Source organism: Chiloscyllium punctatum, chromosome 17 (assembly GCF_047496795.1).
Source record: "Chiloscyllium punctatum isolate Juve2018m chromosome 17, sChiPun1.3, whole genome shotgun sequence".
NCBI lineage: Eukaryota > Metazoa > Chordata > Chondrichthyes > Orectolobiformes > Hemiscylliidae > Chiloscyllium > Chiloscyllium punctatum.
Window position 1 is genome coordinate 60,226,770 of NC_092755.1, and position 18,123 is coordinate 60,244,892.

At 45.4% G+C, this 18,123-nt stretch overlaps 1 protein-coding gene across 2 annotated transcripts in view; it reads right to left on the reverse strand.

Moving 5' to 3' along the window:
- Positions 1 to 18,123, reverse strand: part of znrf3 (zinc and ring finger 3) — a 279,248-nt gene that overhangs the window by 47,914 nt on the left and 213,211 nt on the right. For both annotated transcript variants that reach the window (XM_072587282.1, XM_072587281.1), the window contains exon 3: positions 2,959 to 3,033. In XM_072587282.1, coding sequence (XP_072443383.1) covers positions 2,959 to 3,033 — 75 coding nt within the window. The remainder of the gene's footprint in view (positions 1 to 2,958; positions 3,034 to 18,123) is intronic.

Consider the following 18,123-nt stretch of genomic DNA (forward strand, 5'->3'; position numbering starts at 1 on the left):
TGTAGCAGTTGATTGACGCTAATCTGTTCCACAGGTTGTTGGGTCTTCAATGGTAACAGTAACTTGGGGGATGTACCTCTGTGTGTTTTATACTCTTGAGAATATCATTCCATGAAAAGAATAATACATGTTCTTACTAGGGTTTGGATGTGCTTAAATTGACGGGTGCTTTTAAAGGCCACAATGTTCCTGAAAACAGAGGCATGCTGAAAACAGGTTTGAAGATTGTAAGTTCCCAGTTTCAGATCAGTAAAACAAGCTCTGCAATAATTAGCTTCCTTTCCCCTTTTGACGCCTTGCAGAACAACAGGCTCCCATGTTTTCATTCTGTTCTTTGTGTAACACATAAAATAATCCGACACAATGGGTGCATACGGTATTTCCTATTTCAAAGCCAGCAATCAGGGTGTCTACCAGGACACACTACATTCTTAGATGTTACGCTAAACAAACTAACCTTGGCAATAAAGAAGCTAAAAATTGGCACTAGCTACAGCGTAGCGACCTTCAGAGATGAAAACTAAATGTCCTTCGAACGTTCCAAACAGGCTAAGATGTCTGAAGGTGATTCTTTATAAACCAAGGCTTTGCAAAATTACCCAAACACTTAAAAAGACAAAAACCTGCTCCTAATGATTTCATCGGAATGCTGCTGAGGCTAAAACGGTTAAACTATGAAGCCAGGTTGCACAGGCAAGCCTTCAAGTCCTTTGAATGCAAAATGCAGGTGCAGTTATGTATCAGAGACTCAGGCTGAGGCTCCTCACTTGATTAAAGGAGTTTATAAGATAGAGAGTTCAGGGACTCCAGAAGAAGGGATTACTCTTAACGATAGGCTGTTTCAGGCTAAAGATTCCTGTAGAAGGGCTTTTGCTTGAAAAATCAATTTTTCCTGCTCCTTGTATGCTGCCTGACCTGCTGTGCTTCTCCAGCACCACTCTGATCTAGACCCTGATTTACAGCATCTGCAGTCCTCACTTTTGCCTGTTCAAGGGTAAAGTCAGAAAATGCTTCAATATGCAAATGGTAGTAAAAATCTGTAACCCCGTTTCCCCAAAAAGCTACTGGTGCAATTCAGGATTTTTAAAAAAAAATATTTTTGGGAGATTTTTCTGAGACAAAGTTATTGAGGGTTACGGGATGAAGTCAGGTAAATGGAATTAAGATTCAGGTCACCATGACCTGACTGAATGTCAAGGCAGAAGTGGGTACTGCAAATGCTGGAGATTAGAGTCAAAATTAGAGTGGTGCTGGAAAAGCACAGCAGGTCAGGCAGCATCTGAGGGCAGGAAGATCGACGTTTCAGGCAAAAGCCCTTCATCAGGAATGTTGAGGCAGACCCGAGGTTCCTGGGCCTTAAAAATCAACAAAGTTTCCAATCTGAATTCTAGCTTTTACTGCCTTGGTATTTGCCACCCATTTGGTGGTGGGAAATGTTCACAGGACGTTTCTTGGGGAAGATGGGTTCAGTTTACATTGTTACTCTAAAGTCATCTCCTGTAAGTGAGTTTTGCAGCTCCACACTTAAATATCTCAAAATCAAACACAACACAAATGATAAGAAAGGTATGAGAAAACACAAGAAATTGTGGGTTAAAATTAAATGTTGCACAAAAGTCAAAATCGTAGAGTTAGAGCAGAGCTTCCAAAATAAAAAAGCAGAATGAAAAATGATTGAAGTATTACAAATTGAGTGCCGATCCCCCTGTATGAGTAGTGAAACATTTATGGATAAACAGCGAAATATTGTTTTCAATATTTGTTTGTTTGTTTACAATGGAAGATAAAGTCAGGATTAAAGTCAGGGTGGCATGGTGGCTCAGTTTTTTAGCACTGCTGCCTTAAAGTGCCAGGGACCCTGGTTCAATTCTGTGGGCGACTGTCTGTGTGGAGTTGGCACATTGTCCCAGTGTCTGCATGGGTTTCCTCAGGCCGCTCCAGTTTCTTCCTACAGTCCAGGGATGTGCAGGTTAGTTGAAATGGTTATGCTAAAATTGTCTGCAATGTCCGGAGACATCTAGGCCACACTAAATGTGGAGTTATGGGGACTGAGTGGGATGCTCTTCGGAAGCTCAGTGCAGACTCAGTGGGCTGAATGGCCTCCTTCTGCACTACAGGGTGTCTATGATTACCACTAAACAGAATTTGGAATATTTTGGATCGTGGAGTATTTTACGACAAGTGACTATGCAGAAATTAAAAGACATATATGGAATGTTTGAAAGGATAGTATTGAAAGGATTCAAAGTGAGGACCAAAGAAAAGGATTAAATCAGATAGCTTCAGAGTTAGCAGTGGAACAGGCCAAATGTGACAAAAGGACAGTTTCCCTGTAATTTTCGATGATTCCATGAAATTCTTCCTCTGCTGGTTCTCGTAAAATCACATTGACATTCATATGAGGGGAAATATTCTTATTGAAACATCTAAGATTCTGAGGAAACTTGATAGGGTGAATGTTAAAGAATGTTTCCTGTTGTGGAACAGACTTGGGGACAAATTTTAAAAATAAGGGGCCTTCCATTTAAGGTGGTGATGAGGAAACTTCTTCACCTTCAGACGGTCATTAATCTTTGGAACTCTTCTCCAGAGAATGATGGAGGCAAGATCATTGAACGTTCTCAAAGGTGAGTTAGATAGCTTCCTGACTAACGATTTTTGGGGTTGGTAGTATAATAAAGTCAGGCCACAATCAGAGTTGCCATGATCCTATCACATGACACAGCAGAGTAAAGGACCTGAATGGCCTCCGTCTAACTCCAAATAAGAATGCTTATTGAGAAATGAAAATGGACAGAGATGTAGAACGGGTTCCTGATTTGCTATTACCCACTTCACAATACCGCACAAAGTCTATGTTGACCGGAGCTATATGTCTGTTGTCTGTTTTCATTCTTAGCTCTAAATGGCAAGCCAAAGGCTATACCAGTCAGTCTACACTGAGAATCTATTGCATACCTGGTCAATGGCATCTGGGTTTTCAGATACATCAAAGATGACAGCTGTTGCACCTCTCTGGACTGCCCGCTTAGCCTGCAAAATCAAGAGCAAGATTCCTTAGTACAAAGAAAACAGTTTATTTGCATTAAACACGCAAGCAATATTGCTTTCCCAAGCAAGACCCAGAAATTAGTATTTCTTTTCTAGGCAAGATATGTCACTTTTCTGGGACTACAGTCTAAGTGGGTAAATAGGACTGCACCTTCCTACCTCCCATCTTTCCCAAGAGGTCTATACATTGATCCATTTTGATTTGCTTAGGTAGATTGTTGGGTAAAATGTGACATGATTTGTCACTGAAGTCACACAAAGTTAGACTATTTTAAATAGTCTGTAATTGCTGCTAATTATCACTCTTGTATTACACATAATGCACGGTGGCAAAGCTAAGGGAGTGTTCTGCTGGCAGCTCTCCTGAATAATACTTTGAAGCTGGGTGTCAGGAGGTACATGTTAGTGTAATAGGAGGTACTCTCCAATCCACCTTATCCCTCCTCCCTGGATACATGACACCCTGAGTTCAATGCTTCCTACACAACCACGTTTACATTTCTGCATTTGCCAGCAGGCAGGAATGGAGAAATGAACCTTAACATTAGGTAATCAAATGAATAATCCTTAAGCATGTGGCCCTCAACCATTTCTCCAACTTCCTCCGTTACAGGCCAACGTTGGTTTCTGATCCCATGACAATGAATTGTCCTCTGATACACTGTCATCATTAGCCTATGTGTGTCAACAAGATGTGTCGTCGAGGAAACCCAATCATTTCTTCATCCAACATTTACACAGATATGTCTTTGCTTGTGCACTAAAATTTCACATTTTGGCATGGTTCTGAGAAATGTGCCAAGTCCAAGCGTCGATTAATTTTCTTTACATTGGAAGTCACTAGGCAGTAGGTGGGAGTGGAAACCCCTGTTTAACACTCCTTCCTCACACTCTGTCCCCAGCTCTACCATTTTCCCTTCACAAGCAAAGGATGCAGTGGTCAATGCTGAGAGGTTTTGACCAATCAATTTAGCGATAGGTCCAATGTATGGAACTCAACTTCACACCCCACATTGTGTTTGTAAAGGGAGTATAGAAGGGAAGATCTCAAGGATCAGCATAGAAATACAGCCAAAGAATAAACCATCTGCTTGTGACATCTTTTGCTCATCAATCAACGGAATTTGTTTCTTTTCCAATTGCTCCAAAATCTGGAAACCATTTCAGTGTGAGGTCTGCGCTCCCCTGAACTCTGAACAGAACTGTTTCCTACTACAAAATAACTACCTACTGTGCTGCTGGCCTCAAACAGACTTGTCATCCAGCAGTAAGCATTAGAAAAATTGAGAAAATACCCTGCTTACAGATGATGGCATCACAAGGCTCCCATCATTCTGGGCAGATCAAAATGGGAACACAAGATGACAGAAAGGAAAGTGAAAATGAGGTTTGCTCGAGGTATCATACCACTAACTACTTACACTTGTAACTCAAATACCACCAGCCCTTCTAATTCAACACAGAACAGTCACCATGTTATTTTAAAATGCCTGTGGACATGAAATGCCACTGCTCCTTCCTGTTCAGATCAAACTATCAGAGGATGTCTCATGATTTGTCTCACCACCTCGCTATTTGTATGTGGAGTTTGCACGTGTGCCCAGTTTCCACAGAAAGGTCTTTCAATGCCAGGGGAGTATGGGTTCCATCATGACAAAGCACTATCCCTTTCTTTTTAAGATTGAGAATGTTATTTTTTTTCATATGCATACAGGCTCTGGGCCCATCAATTCCATTTCTTTTGTATTCCATAGAGAGTTCTCCCTTATCTTAGAGTTTAACCAATCTATTAAACTCTCTGGGATAAGTTATTTTCTTGCTATTACCCTCTCCAAAAGGAAATCGGTGGAATTTCTGATGTACTATATGTATCCTCCACTTGTTACAGTCTTTCCCAGCAATCTAGGGAACTTCCCGGGAAATTTGGCCAACTCCATCTGCATAACGCTAGCAGCCCTACAACTAACCAGATGTTCAGATGACCCTTCTTCAAAAATAGGATTTATATACTGCCGATCCACTTTAGGAAGCAGAGTGCAATGCAGGTTCAGCTGGTGGATATTTGGAGGAAAGCAGGCAGCTGAACCAAAGTGAGTAACCCTAACCCTAACTCTCACCAAAAACAAGAAATGGACACTATCCAGTCACTCTGCCGGCTCCAGCATCAACCAAGAATACATTCATGTTGCTCTACTGTCTTGCTGCCAATGACAGGGCAGCCATCAATAAGACTCAACAAAGTAAAACAGCGACACTGAGGTTGCGAAAGGAGCATGTAAATGCAAGTTTCTTCCTTTATATATTGCTAAGAATGTACAAGTTTAAACGGGCAGTCACTTTATCACCCGAAAACCAATTACCATTTATCCACATGCATTAAAGCCAATTACAAAGTTACTGGTAAGAGCTCCTTAAGTGCTCTATTTCTTTTGGGCCAGCACTTACACTCGCAGGAATCTTCGATCGTGCTTTATCAAGAAAAACTAAGAGTGTTTCCTTTTTAATCACAAACAGGACTTCGTCTTTTCTTTCTTGTCTACATGTACTTTTGTTTTTGTTGTTCAAACTTCCGATAAAAGCAACTAAGTGCGAAGCACTTAACAGCAGCTTTCGAATTTCAAGTGGAAAGCTTTGGCAGCTGACTTCAAATGTCATTCCAGTATCTCAATGCCATGTTGCTTCCACGTCTTAGAACACTGAGGCTGTAAGGAGCGAAATACTTTTGTTAAAACATGACAAAAACCTTGTCACCTGAAGAGAAACTAAACCAACTAATCCAATTTAATGCAACATTTTTCAACCAGTAAACTATTGCTTGTTTTTATTTCCAAAGAAAGGATCCCACATTAATCAACCAACCTCAGGTTGCCAAAGTACCATTCACTCAGTTATAAGGACTTACAGTAGGAAACGTCTTGGTAAGTCTGTGAATCTTTACACAGTATGAGTGTTGTCAAGTTGCTGCCTACAGTCATACAGGTTCTCAAGTGTAGCAGGCACACTACATTGAGGTTAACTTGCCTGTTATAAACCGTGGGTACTGTTTTACTGGGTTTACTAGAGCTCTTGTAGCAGTGAGTCTATCCCTTACATCACTGAGTCTAGGAATGAGCATTCCCAATTGACTCTAATCTTCCTTAAGGTTCATGACATGTTATGTCTTTGGACATGAGGGTGAAGTGAATAGAGGGATTTTCAGGGCAAAATGATCTAACTGGAACAGATGGGAGATTCCTGCACATTATAAACCCTGACATAGACCAGATATCCTGTTGATTCTAAGGAATGTTACACAACACTTGCATCCTTTAGTTTGGACCTTGCAGTCAAAGTTAAATAACCCGCTTCTTAGTGCGCTGCCTGTGACATTCAAGCTTAAAACGATGAAGTAGGTCTCCCCTCTATGACTGTTCCTACTAGAAGCTTCTCCCTGATTCTCCAGAGTGCAAGTTCCCAATCTCAGCCAGGCCATCCTGGGCTCTGGTTGAGCATGTGGATGGAAAGCAGATAGGGGCCATAAAGGCCAGGAAATCCCACTGAGTGAAATGAAAAGATTTAAAATTGTATTTGGAAGAAAGAGTCACCCCCAAGAGCCTGCAGGTCTCTCTGAGTATCGCTATAAAACAAAGGAACTGCGGATGTTGGAAATGTGAAACACCGCCAGAATCTGCTGGACAAACTCAGCAGGTATGTTGTATTAAAACAGAGTTAACGTTTAGGGCCCCAGTGATTCATCTTCAGAACAGGACCTGCACTCTGCTTTCTGTTGACAGACCTGCTGAGTTTCTTTATTGCTACAACAGAAACACACTTGAGAATCACAACTATCCTTTCTCTTTACAGAATCTGTACTTCCCTATCACCCCAACTTTTATCCTTGGATTTTTAATTGCTTTTAAAAAAGAAAGGACCATTATAATCTCACTGTCTTTCACTGAAGTCTTCCCCCCCTTAGAAAAATGGTGAGAAAGTAAAATCCTGGATGGATCTGGGTGACGGGGTCCCGGGTGGAGCTGGGTGACGGGGTCCTGAGTGGAGGTGGGTGATGGGGTCCCTGGATGGAGCTGGGTGACGGGGCCCTGAGTGGAGGTGGGTGATGGGGTCCCTGGATAGAGCTGGGTGACGGGGCCCTGAGTGGAGGTGGGTGATGGGGTCCCGGGTGGAGCTGGGTGATGGGGCCCTGAGTGGAGGTGGGTGACGATGTCCCGGGTGGAGCTGGGTGATTGGGGTCCCAGGTGGAGCTGGGTGATTGGGGTCCCTGGTGGAGCTGGGCGACGGGGTCCCTGGATGGAGCTGGGCGACGGGGTCCCAAGCGGAGGTGGGTGACGGGGTCCCGAGTGGAGCTGGGTGACGGGGTCCTGAGTGGAGCTGGGTGACGGGGTCCCGAGTGGAGGTGGGTGACGGGGTCCCGAGTGGAGCTGGGTGACGGGGTCCCGAGTGGAGCTGGGTGACGGGGTCCTGGATGGAGCTGGGTGACGGGGTCCCGGGTGGAGCTGGGTGACGGGGTCCCGGGTGGAGCTGGGTGACGGGGTCCCTGGTGGAGCTGGGTGACGGGGTCCCTGGATGGAGCTGGGCGACAGGGTCCCGGGTGGAGCTGGGCGACGGGGTCCCGAGTGGAGGTGGGCGACGGGGTCCCGGGTGGAGGTGGGTGACGGGGTCCCGAGTGGAGGTGGGCGACGGGGTCCCGGGTGGAGGTGGGTGACGGGGTCCCGAGTGGAGGTGGGTGACGGGGTCCCGAGTGGAGGTGGGTGACGGGGTCCCGGGTGGAGCTGGGTGACGGGGGTCCCGGGTGGAGCTGGGTGACGGGGTCCCGGGTGGAGCTGGGTGACGGGGTCCCGGGTGGAGCTGGGTGACGGGGTCCCGAGTGGAGCTGGGTGACGGGGTCCCGAGTGGAGCTGGGTGACGGGGTCCCGAGTGGAGCTGGGCGACGGGGTCCCGAGTGGAGGTGGGCGACGGGGTCCCGAGTGGAGGTGGGCGACGGGGTCCCGAGTGGAGGTGGGCGACGGGGTCCCGAGTGGAGCTGGGTGACGGGGTCCCGGGTGGAGCTGGGTGACGGGGTCCCGGGTGGAGCTGGGTGACGGGGTCCCGAGTGGAGCTGGGTGACGGGGTCCCGAGTGGAGCTGGGTGACGGGGTCCCGAGTGGAGCTGGGCGACGGGGTCCCGAGTGGAGGTGGGCGACGGGGTCCCGAGTGGAGGTGGGTGACGGGGTCCCGAGTGGAGGTGGGTGACGGGGTCCCGAGTGGAGCTGGGTGACGGGGTCCCGAGTGGAGGTGGGTGACGGGGTCCCGAGTGGAGGTGGGTGACGGGGTCCCGAGTGGAGGTGCAAGTTTCTTTCCTTACAAAGCTTGTGCAGCAGCACTTTATAAAGAGGAGACCTCTTGCCGGGTACTGCAATGGGAGGGAAGGAAAACAGAAACTCCGCAGACTTCCTGGCGTAAGGTGGGAGTCAACACTGTATTTGTGAATTTCAAAGAGCTGGACAATAAGACTGTGTCACTCACAGCTATAGAGGAGTGAATTTATGGATGTTGTGCAGCACTTTGGAACTGTTAACTGAGGCACTGCAGAGCAGCTGCTGTAAACTGTGTTGACTCATTGCAAGATTTATTTTATTTAAGATTAAATCAAACCAGCGACATTGCTGTTCAACTGAAGACAAGACACTTTATCCCTTCAACTAGCTTGCCTGGTTTATAATATTCCAGAACAAATACTCTCCTAGTCCGTAACTGCTTCAAATTATTTGAATTGTGTTCAAAGGGCTCCCCAACTACATTCTGGACTCCCTCCAGTTTTCTCGTTACTCTGTCCAGCTCCAATAGAGATATAGGTTTCACCAACACAGTCAGCTTTAATGAGAAAGACCGAACGATGAGTCAATGTGAACCGAAGGCACATTACAACTGAGTACGATACCAAATATATCCCAGTGAGGAAGGCGGCTTCTAGGGAGGGGATCGGCCGATCGTGGTTAACCAAGGAAGTTAATTACAGCATTAAATTGAAAAGAAAACACAATGTTGCAAAGTTTAATGGTAAATCAGATGATTGGGAAAGTTTTAAAAGGCAACAAAAAATGATTGGAAAAAAAAGGTTAAAAACTGGCAAGTAATATATAAATAGATGGTAAGAGCTTCTTTGAAATACAAAAAGGAAAAGTGAGGCCAAAGTAAACATGAGTCTTCTTAGGGAATAAGGTAGATGAAAATAATAACAGGAAACGGCGCAGGAGTTGAATCAATACTTTGCCTCAGTCATCATGGCAGGGCAATGAGACCAGGCTCTCAAGGTACCTCAACTTTTCCTCAGTAGAAGATCCCACCCTATCTGGCATCAACAGGTGAACCTTCTTTGGACTGCCTGAAGTGCCAGTATATCTTTCAATAGAAAAGGGAACTAAAACTCTTCACTGTGTCCCGGTTATGGTCTGACTAGTGTCTTGTAAGGTTGAGTGTTCCAAAAATACTAAATAATCCAGAAGCCCAAGGTGGAGGGGGGACAGAGTAAACGATAAACATAAGAACTATCTCGAGTGAAAAAGCTCAAGGGAAAGTACTGGGTGTCAAAGGCTGACAAGTCCCCTGTAGCTGATGGGATGCATGCTAGGATTTTAAAAGTAGCAGCTATAGAGTGATAATGGATGGAATAGTAGTAATTTTCCAAGGATCCATTGATACAGGAGAAGTCCAGAAGGTTTGGAAAACTGTCAATGTAATACGTTTAGTCCAAAAGGGAGGGAAAAAGAACACGAATAACTATAGATCATTTAACAACGAGTTACAATCTATTACAAAGCAACTAAAATAACAATGCATTTAAAAATACATTATATCATCACAAAGCATGGCTCCATCAGGATATCATGCCTGACACGTTTATTAGAGCTCTTGCAGGAAGTAACAGGCAGCATAGATAAAGAGGAAGCAGTAGATGTATTTGGTTTTCCAAAAAGACATTCAATAAGGAACTGCACATAAGACTCTTTAATAATCTGAGAGCCCATGGTGTTGGGTAATATATTGGCCTAGATAGAGGTTTGGTCAACTAATAGTAGGTAGAGAGTTGGCAAAGGGAATATTTTCAGGATGATAACCTGTGACTAGTGGAGTGCCGCAGGGACCAGTGCTAGGGCCACAGTTATTTACGATGTATATCTATGAATTAGATGAGGGAAGTGAATGTACTGTTGCCAGGTTTGCGGGTGACACAAAAAATTGGTGGGAAATCATTTGTCAGCATGACAACAGAGAGATATACAAAACTTAAGTAAGTGGGCAAAAATATAGCAGATGGGATATAATGTGGGAAAATGTGAAGTCATGCTCTTTGGCAAGAAGAATTGAGCAGCAGAATATTATTTAAAATGGAGATTTGCTGCAGAAATCTGCAACAGGAAGGGATTTAGAAATCCTCATGCAAAAATCTCAAAAAAAGCTAGCATAAAAGCTCAGTCGGCCATAGAGAAGGCAAATGGAATGTTGGCCTATATTTCAAAAGGAATGGGCTATAAAAGTTGGGAGATTTCACTCAACTTTATAAGACACTAGTCAGACCATAATCGGGACACAGTGAAGAGTTTTAGTTCCCTTTTCTATTGAAAGATATACTGGCACTGCTGGCAGTCCAAAGAAGGTTTACCTGTTGATCCCAGATAGGGTGGGATCTTCTACTGAGGAAAAGTTGAGGTATCTTGAGAGCCTGGTCTCATTGGAATTTAGATGAGCAAGAAGAGGAAACTTTATCAAAACATACAAGATTCTTCAGGGCTTTACAGGACAGACGTGGAGTGGCAACAGACCAGAAGAATGGGGGTGAAGTGCAACCAAGAATTCAGGAGCTGCCCCTTAATAAAATTACTGAAGGTGGGGGGCTGTGCTGCAAATGAAAAAAAATCGAATGGAAGCACAGTCAGTCTCTCAGCAAGATTCAGGCGGGAGACTGAAAGAAACCAAAATTTTAGGGCCAGCAAGGAGGTCTTCAAAGTTGGTACAAAGCAATAGTTCCTCAGCCAGGATGAATAAGTGTGGCCAACTAATCAGTCATACCTCGCGGAGCGCTGAACGTTGACTGTTCTCACCAGCCTGCAGTTTCCAGCTTATTCACCTGAACACCCAGGAAGTGATGATTCAGTGGAATTCCTATAGCTTCCTGTTTCAATGTTCACTGGCTTTCCCAAAATGCAAACCACTCAGTCGAGCAAAAGTTCAAACTCATAATTCGGTTTAACTTCTTCACAGCTCGAATAATCCAAAGGAAAATTCCACAGAAGACCTCCTGTCATGACTATGTTCTAGCAAAACTGACGTCAGAACAATACAAGGGTTTAGTATTGTGTGACAAAGCAAGGGACACAGAACCTGACCTGTCTACAACATAGTGAAGTCATTCAGCCACTGCTCTCTTCCCAACGCTCCATCATTTTAATATTTACCTACATTTCCTTTAAAAGATGAACTAGTTTTAACCTTCAGCCAAAGTATTCCGTGGCCAAACAACTCTGCCTCAAGACATTTCCTTCATTTTGCTTTGTGCGTTATTTTCAATTTTAAATGGTTGTCGTTCAACACTGACTGATGAACATGAGGAAATAGTTTTACCCCATATCCAACCCCATTAAAATGCTTTTTGATTTTGATAGCCTTTGATTGAGAACATCAAGATTAGGATCAGGTGTAGTCTATGCAGAATCACAGAATCTCAACAATGTGGAAGCAGGCCATTCAGCCCGTCGAATCCACACTGACCCTGCAAAGAGCATCCTGCCCAGACTCAACCCTCTACTGTATTCCTGTAACCCTGTGTTTCCCATGGCCAATCCATCTAACCTGCACATCACTGGAGTAAGGGAGGAAATCCATGCAGACACAGGGAGAATGCACAAACTCCATACAGACAGTCGCCCAAGGGTGGAATCGAACCTGGCCCCTGGCACTGTGAGGCAGCAGCACTAACCATCCAACCCTATTACCCCCACTGTACCTGCTCCAGGAGGAAACAGCCCCAGTGCCTCAAGCCTCCTGATGACAGAGGTGTCCGTTCCTGGTGTCATTCTGCTGAATGGGACAGTGGGAGAGGAGGTCTCCCTGCAAAGAGTGGCTTCTCCCATCAGGAAAACTGTCCTCCTGGCTCAACAAGGGAACATAGATACATTCCCCTAGGCCCCACCTCAAGTTGCTAATCAGAGGCCACTAATTCATCAGCTAGGTGTTCTCATCTCCCAGCAGGGTCATGGGGGATCTGATGTGACAGACAACAGGCAAGAGGAAACAGAAAGGCAAGCCAATACCAGCTGGGACACTCGCTTATGAAAACAAAAGACACGCAAATCGACAACACGACTTCCAAAATGGGGCGGCATGGTGGCTCAGTGGTTAGCACTGCTACCTCACAGCACCAAGGATCTGGGTTCGATTCCAGCCATTGCACATTCGCCCGATGTCTGTGTGGGTTTCCTCCGGGTGCTCTGATTTCCTCCCACAGTCCAAAGATGTGCAGGTCAGGTGAATTGGCCATGCTAAATTGCCCATACAGTTAGATGCATTAGTCAGAGGGAAATGGGTCTGGGTGGGTTGCTCTTCAGAGGGTCGGTGTGGACTTGTTGGGCTGAAGGGCCTAGTTCCACACTGTAGGGAATCTAATCTAAAATGACGCGGGGCCTCATACCAAAAGGATATGGAAATCCCTTTCTCCATCCCCTTCCACTCCCCCACCTACACATATTAACAAGGTTCGTGGATGGGAGGGCTGAATGTACCATCCGACTTCACATCACTGGAACCTTGCAATCTCAACCAATGGGGAGAACATAAGGACTGCAGGTGCTGGGGATCAGAGTCTGGAGTGTGGTGCTGGAAAAGCACAGCCGGTCCGGCAGCATCTGAGGAGCAGGAGAGTCGACATTTATGCTCAAAACGTTGATTCTCCTGCTCCTCGGATGCTGCCTGACTGGCTGTGTTTTTCCAGCACCAATCTCAACCAATGCCAGGATTTGTTTTGTCCTTTAAGGCGGGTGCTGCAATCAGAAACAGAGATACTTTCATTTTTGCCATAGCGGGTGCTTCAAATCCAAATGGATTTGCAGTAAAACAAATCAGATTTGTTGAATCCTTCTTGCTCTCCCCCCCGCCCCGGGTGGGAGGAAAATGTTGGCAAAGAAAGTGAAACATATGGTGCAGTTTGCTAACTGTCCAGCAGGTGACACTCTTAGCCCTCTTATAACTGAGTAAACTACAACAGTGGAACATTGGTACAGAAACTGTCTTTCCCGACACAGTTAAAAATCACACAACACCAGTCCAACAGGTTTAATTGGAAGCACACTAGCTTTCGGAGCGACGCTCCTTCATCAGGTGGTTATGCCCATAGTGCCTGATGAACCACCTGATGAAGGAGCGGTGCTCCAAAAGCTAGTGCCTGTTGGACTATAACCTGGTGTTGTGTGATTTTTAATTTTGTACGCCCCCGTCCAACACCGGCACCTTCAAATCATGTCTACTTCCCCAACACAGTATCTGCCGCTAACTGCCAATGTGTGAGGTCAGTAATCCTTGTATGTTTGTTACATTCTGAAATCCCTTTCCCATCAAAAGCTTCACCTCACAGTACAATAATTATTAGAATTGGATACTGTACTGATTTAAGAACTGGCATCGTTGAATTGTGCACAAATCTTGAAAAAGTCTTTGGACACATTTTTGCTGAAGTAACATATAGAGTCATACCTCTGATTTGGTAATTTTTTTTATTCACTCACATGATCATGGACATTGCTGGCTGGGCCACAATTTATTGCCCATTCCTAGCTGCCCTGCGGTGGTGGTGAGCTGTCCTCTTGAACTGCTGCAGCCCACGTGCTGTAGACAGACCCACGATGCCATTAGGACGTGACAACAACAGACACTGTAATGCTGCTGTTCTGGTGATCTGCCACTATGTTAATTATAAGATGTGGATCACAGAGTTCTGAAGAATTCGATGAATTTTTACCATAGCACTTTTTGATTAAAGTATGTATATGTACATTACTATCTCAGGCAGTCACATGGCTGTGCTCAAGTGAAGCAATTAGAGTGTACCACAGTCAGCTTCCCTCAGCATGTCATGCTGCAAGTGGAGTCAGTAAGACGGAGACTGAAAACTTTACACCATCAGGGTCACATACCATGCCCCAGAGACAACATCGTGAGCATGTCGGTTAAAAGCACATTGCTGTGTCGTGGTCTCGCTGCAGATGTACAAGATGAAGGTCCAGGATTTTGATCCAGTGACAGTGAAAGGAAGGTGACATTGTTCCCAGTCTGGATGGTGAGAAAATCTGGGATGCACCTCAGAACTGGAGGAGCCCACAATTCGTTAAGTGGGGAAGGTAAAACAGCAGGAATATAGATCCATGGGGTAAAGGCACACATGGCCAGTGTTGGTTAAGCCGGAATTTCAGGAAAGCAGTGTGTGAGAGAATATGCCTCTGTTTATGCAGTCGCCTATCTCAGTTTTTGGGACAAGGAGTTGGGAACAGATCCTTCAAACCTGCTCCACCATTGAAGAAGATAGTGGTGGTCTGAGCTCCACTTGCCCCTTGACACTCCCCAACCCCCAGACTCCCTGGCCTGAATGGCCCGGCCTCTTTCCTTTTCTGGGCCAGGGGAACTAATATGTGTTGTTCTCTGAGACTTTACATCCGCAGAACTTTCCAACAGGAGGCTGAAGTTATTTTGTAGTGTGGACAGTCCGAGCACTGCCAAGGGGTGAAACCGGAGATGAGCGAGGGTGGAACCACACTCAGATACCACCAAGCCGGGATCTGTGGCTGTGCTCATTCAACAACTCCCATCACTTCAAATAACTGACTGAAACCAAAAAACATCCTACCATATGAGGTTTCAAAGGAGAAGTCTAGTAGTTCAGGAAGCAAAAAGAAAACAGATCGGTAAGGGCAAGGCCATGATAGGATTTGAAACAGAAGGCTTTGAACTGGGAGCTCCAGCGAAACCAAAATTGAGACAAAATGGCTAATGTCTCCTGTTCTAAATAATTCTGACCTATTAAACACTCCTAGGAGAAATCCTGATGAAGGGCTTATGCCTGAAACGTTGATTCTCCTCCCCCTCGGATGCTGCCTGACCTGCTGTGCTTTTCCACTACCACGCTCTCGACCCATTAAATACTCTCGCACAGCCAAGCCTTCAGAAATACACTGACACTGTCAGCCATCTATTACAAGAGGTGTCATCATAAAGTTAACTGCATAGCCTTGTTTTGAAAACTATTAATGGGAATCCTGAAATGTTTGACAAACCTCCTTTCTACAATGAGGAAGATACCCTGGTTTTACCACAGTGACTGGCGGGCTTGTGCTTAGGGAAGATCGTTCTGGTAGCTCTATTCCGACCCCACTTATCCCATCTCCCACACCTTGTGGCAGATAGAGTTTAATTCAGATAAATGCGAGGTGCTGCATTTTGGGAAAGCAAATCTAAGCAGGACTTATACACTTAATGGTGAGGTCCGAGGGAGTGTTGATGAACAAAGAGACCTTGGAGTGCAGGTTCATAGCTCCTTGAAAGTGGGGTCACAGGTAGATAGGATAGTGAAGGAGGCGTTTGGTATGCTTTCCTTTATTGGTCAGAGTATTGAGTACAGGAGTTGGGAGGTCATGTAGTGTCTGTACAGGAGATTGGTTAGGCCACTGTTGGAATATTGCTTGCAATTCTGGTCTCCTGCCTATCGGAAAGATGTTGTGAAACTTGAAAGGGTTCAGAAAAGATTTACAAGGATGTTGCCAGGGTTGGAGGAGCTACGGGGAGAGGCTGAACAAGCTGGGGCTGTTTTCCCTGGAGTGTCGGAGGCTGAGGGGTGACCTTATAGAGGTTTACAAAATTATGAGGGGCATTGATAGGATAAATAGACAAAGTCTTTTCCCGGGGTGGGGGAGTCCAGAACTAGAGGGCATAGGTTTAGGGTGAGAGGGGAAAGATCTAAAAGAGATCTAAGGGGCAACATTTTCACACAGAGCGTGATACATGTATGAAATTAGCTGCCAGAGGAAGTGGTGGAGGCTGGTACAATTACAACATTTAAGAGGCATTTGGATGGGTATATGAATAGGAAGTGTTTGGAGGGAAGTGGGCTGGGTGCTGGCAGATGGGACTAAATTGGGTTGGGATATCTGGTCGGCATGGACGGGTTGGACCGAAGGGTCTGCTTCCGTGCTGTACATCTCTATGACCCTATGACTAACACAGGTATCCCCCTCTATCCGAAAGTAGAGCATTCCTATGAAATCTTTCGTAAGCCGAAATGGCGGAGAGCAAATAAGCATTGATGTATATGGAAAAATCTCGCCTTGCTTCATTAAAGCGAAATCCTCTTCGGATTTCTTTTGGTTAGCAGAAACAGGTACTGATGTAGGAGTTTGGTAAAAGTGAAGTGGTGTAAAGTGAACTTTCGAATAGCAGGGGATACCTGTACATGGAAGTATACAGAGGCAACCTTTTTAAATTCGCTCTCAAGTTTTGAGGATTTTATTTTTTCTTGGGTTACTCCGAACAATCAAGTGATAAATTCAGGACAATCTGGGGAGGGTTTGCAACTCATCGCGATGAGTTCAAATATAAAAAGGCTGCCAATGATTTCTCCAGGTTTCAAACATGAAGCCTCTCAAACTGCTGAGGATTTTTGTTTTCCCCAGTTGGGTTCTTTTTCCTGCGCTCCTTAAAAACTTTGATCATCAACTTCCTGATCTAAAAAGAGAGAGAGAGAGAGAGAGGGAGAGAGAGAGAGGAAGGAGGTTTCGTCACTGAAGCGTTGCCACTGCAGGCCAGTGAGCACAGACTAACATTGCTGCACCCTTTGATGTCTGAAAACCCTGTTAATAATTAATGGCTTTAAGTGAAGGCCTGAAAGATTCTCCAGGGGGACAATCCCCCTGGTGGCCAGGGCTTGCCCGAGTGAAAACGTTGTGGATTTTGTGGGGGATGGGTGGCGGTGGGGAGTCAGCTACTCCCTTCAGGCATATCCCAGGCCACCCAATGCTTCAGGTCTTCCAACCGCTAGTTCTGAAAGAATGAGCACCTCAAGTCTTTAATTTTCGCCGTTTCTACTACCTGCCTTTAATTACAGAACTGCTTCCCGCAAGTGCGCCAAACGTGGGAGTGGGAAACATGCCGCATTAACTCTTTGTTGTGTCACAGTGTAAAGGCTAACTCAGCATCAAAGGACTGTACAGAAGGGGACCGTTTCTGTTTTTACCCCTGACAGGAAAGCCAATGCGTGGTTATCCACATCGTGCAAGGCAACACAAACTTTTTGACAGGTTTCCGGCAATTTATTTTCTGGTATTGATAATCATGGCCACGGTCCGAATGGTTTTGAAAACTGCTGTTGCTGCTTACCTATCAGGTAGCTGTGACTCGGTCTGTGGTACGCTTGCCTCCCACTCTAGAGACTTGAGAGCATAAGTACGTGTGAACCAGGAGTAGGAGACCCTTTGAGACCACTCCGCCATCCGATAAGATCATGGCTGATCTTCTTGTGGCCTCAGCTCCACTTACCCACCCTCACACCATCACCCTTAATTCCTTTACTGTTCAAAAATCTGTCTTTGCCTTAAAAACATTGAACGAGGTAGCCCCAGCTACATCACTGGGCAGGGAATTCCACAGATTCACAACCTTTTGGGTGAAGAGGTTCCTCCCCAGCTCCGTCCTAAATCTGCTCCCTCCTCGGATGTAACTCGGAAGATGGACGAGGGAGATCCAGTGGATGTACTGTACCTGGACTTTCAGAAAGCTTTTGATAAAGTCCCACACAAGAGGTTAGTGAGTAAAATTAGGGCGCACGGGATTGGGGGCAAAGTACTAGATTGGATAGAGAATTGGTTGGCTAATAGGAAACAAAGGGTAGTGATTAACGGCTCCATTTCAAAATGGCAGGCAGTGACCAGTGGGGTACCGCAGGGATCCGTGCTGGGACCGCAGCTTTTTACAATATATGTAAATGATATAGAAGATGGTATCAGCAATAACATTAGCAAATTTGCTGATGACACAAAGCTAGGTGGTAGGGTGAAATGTG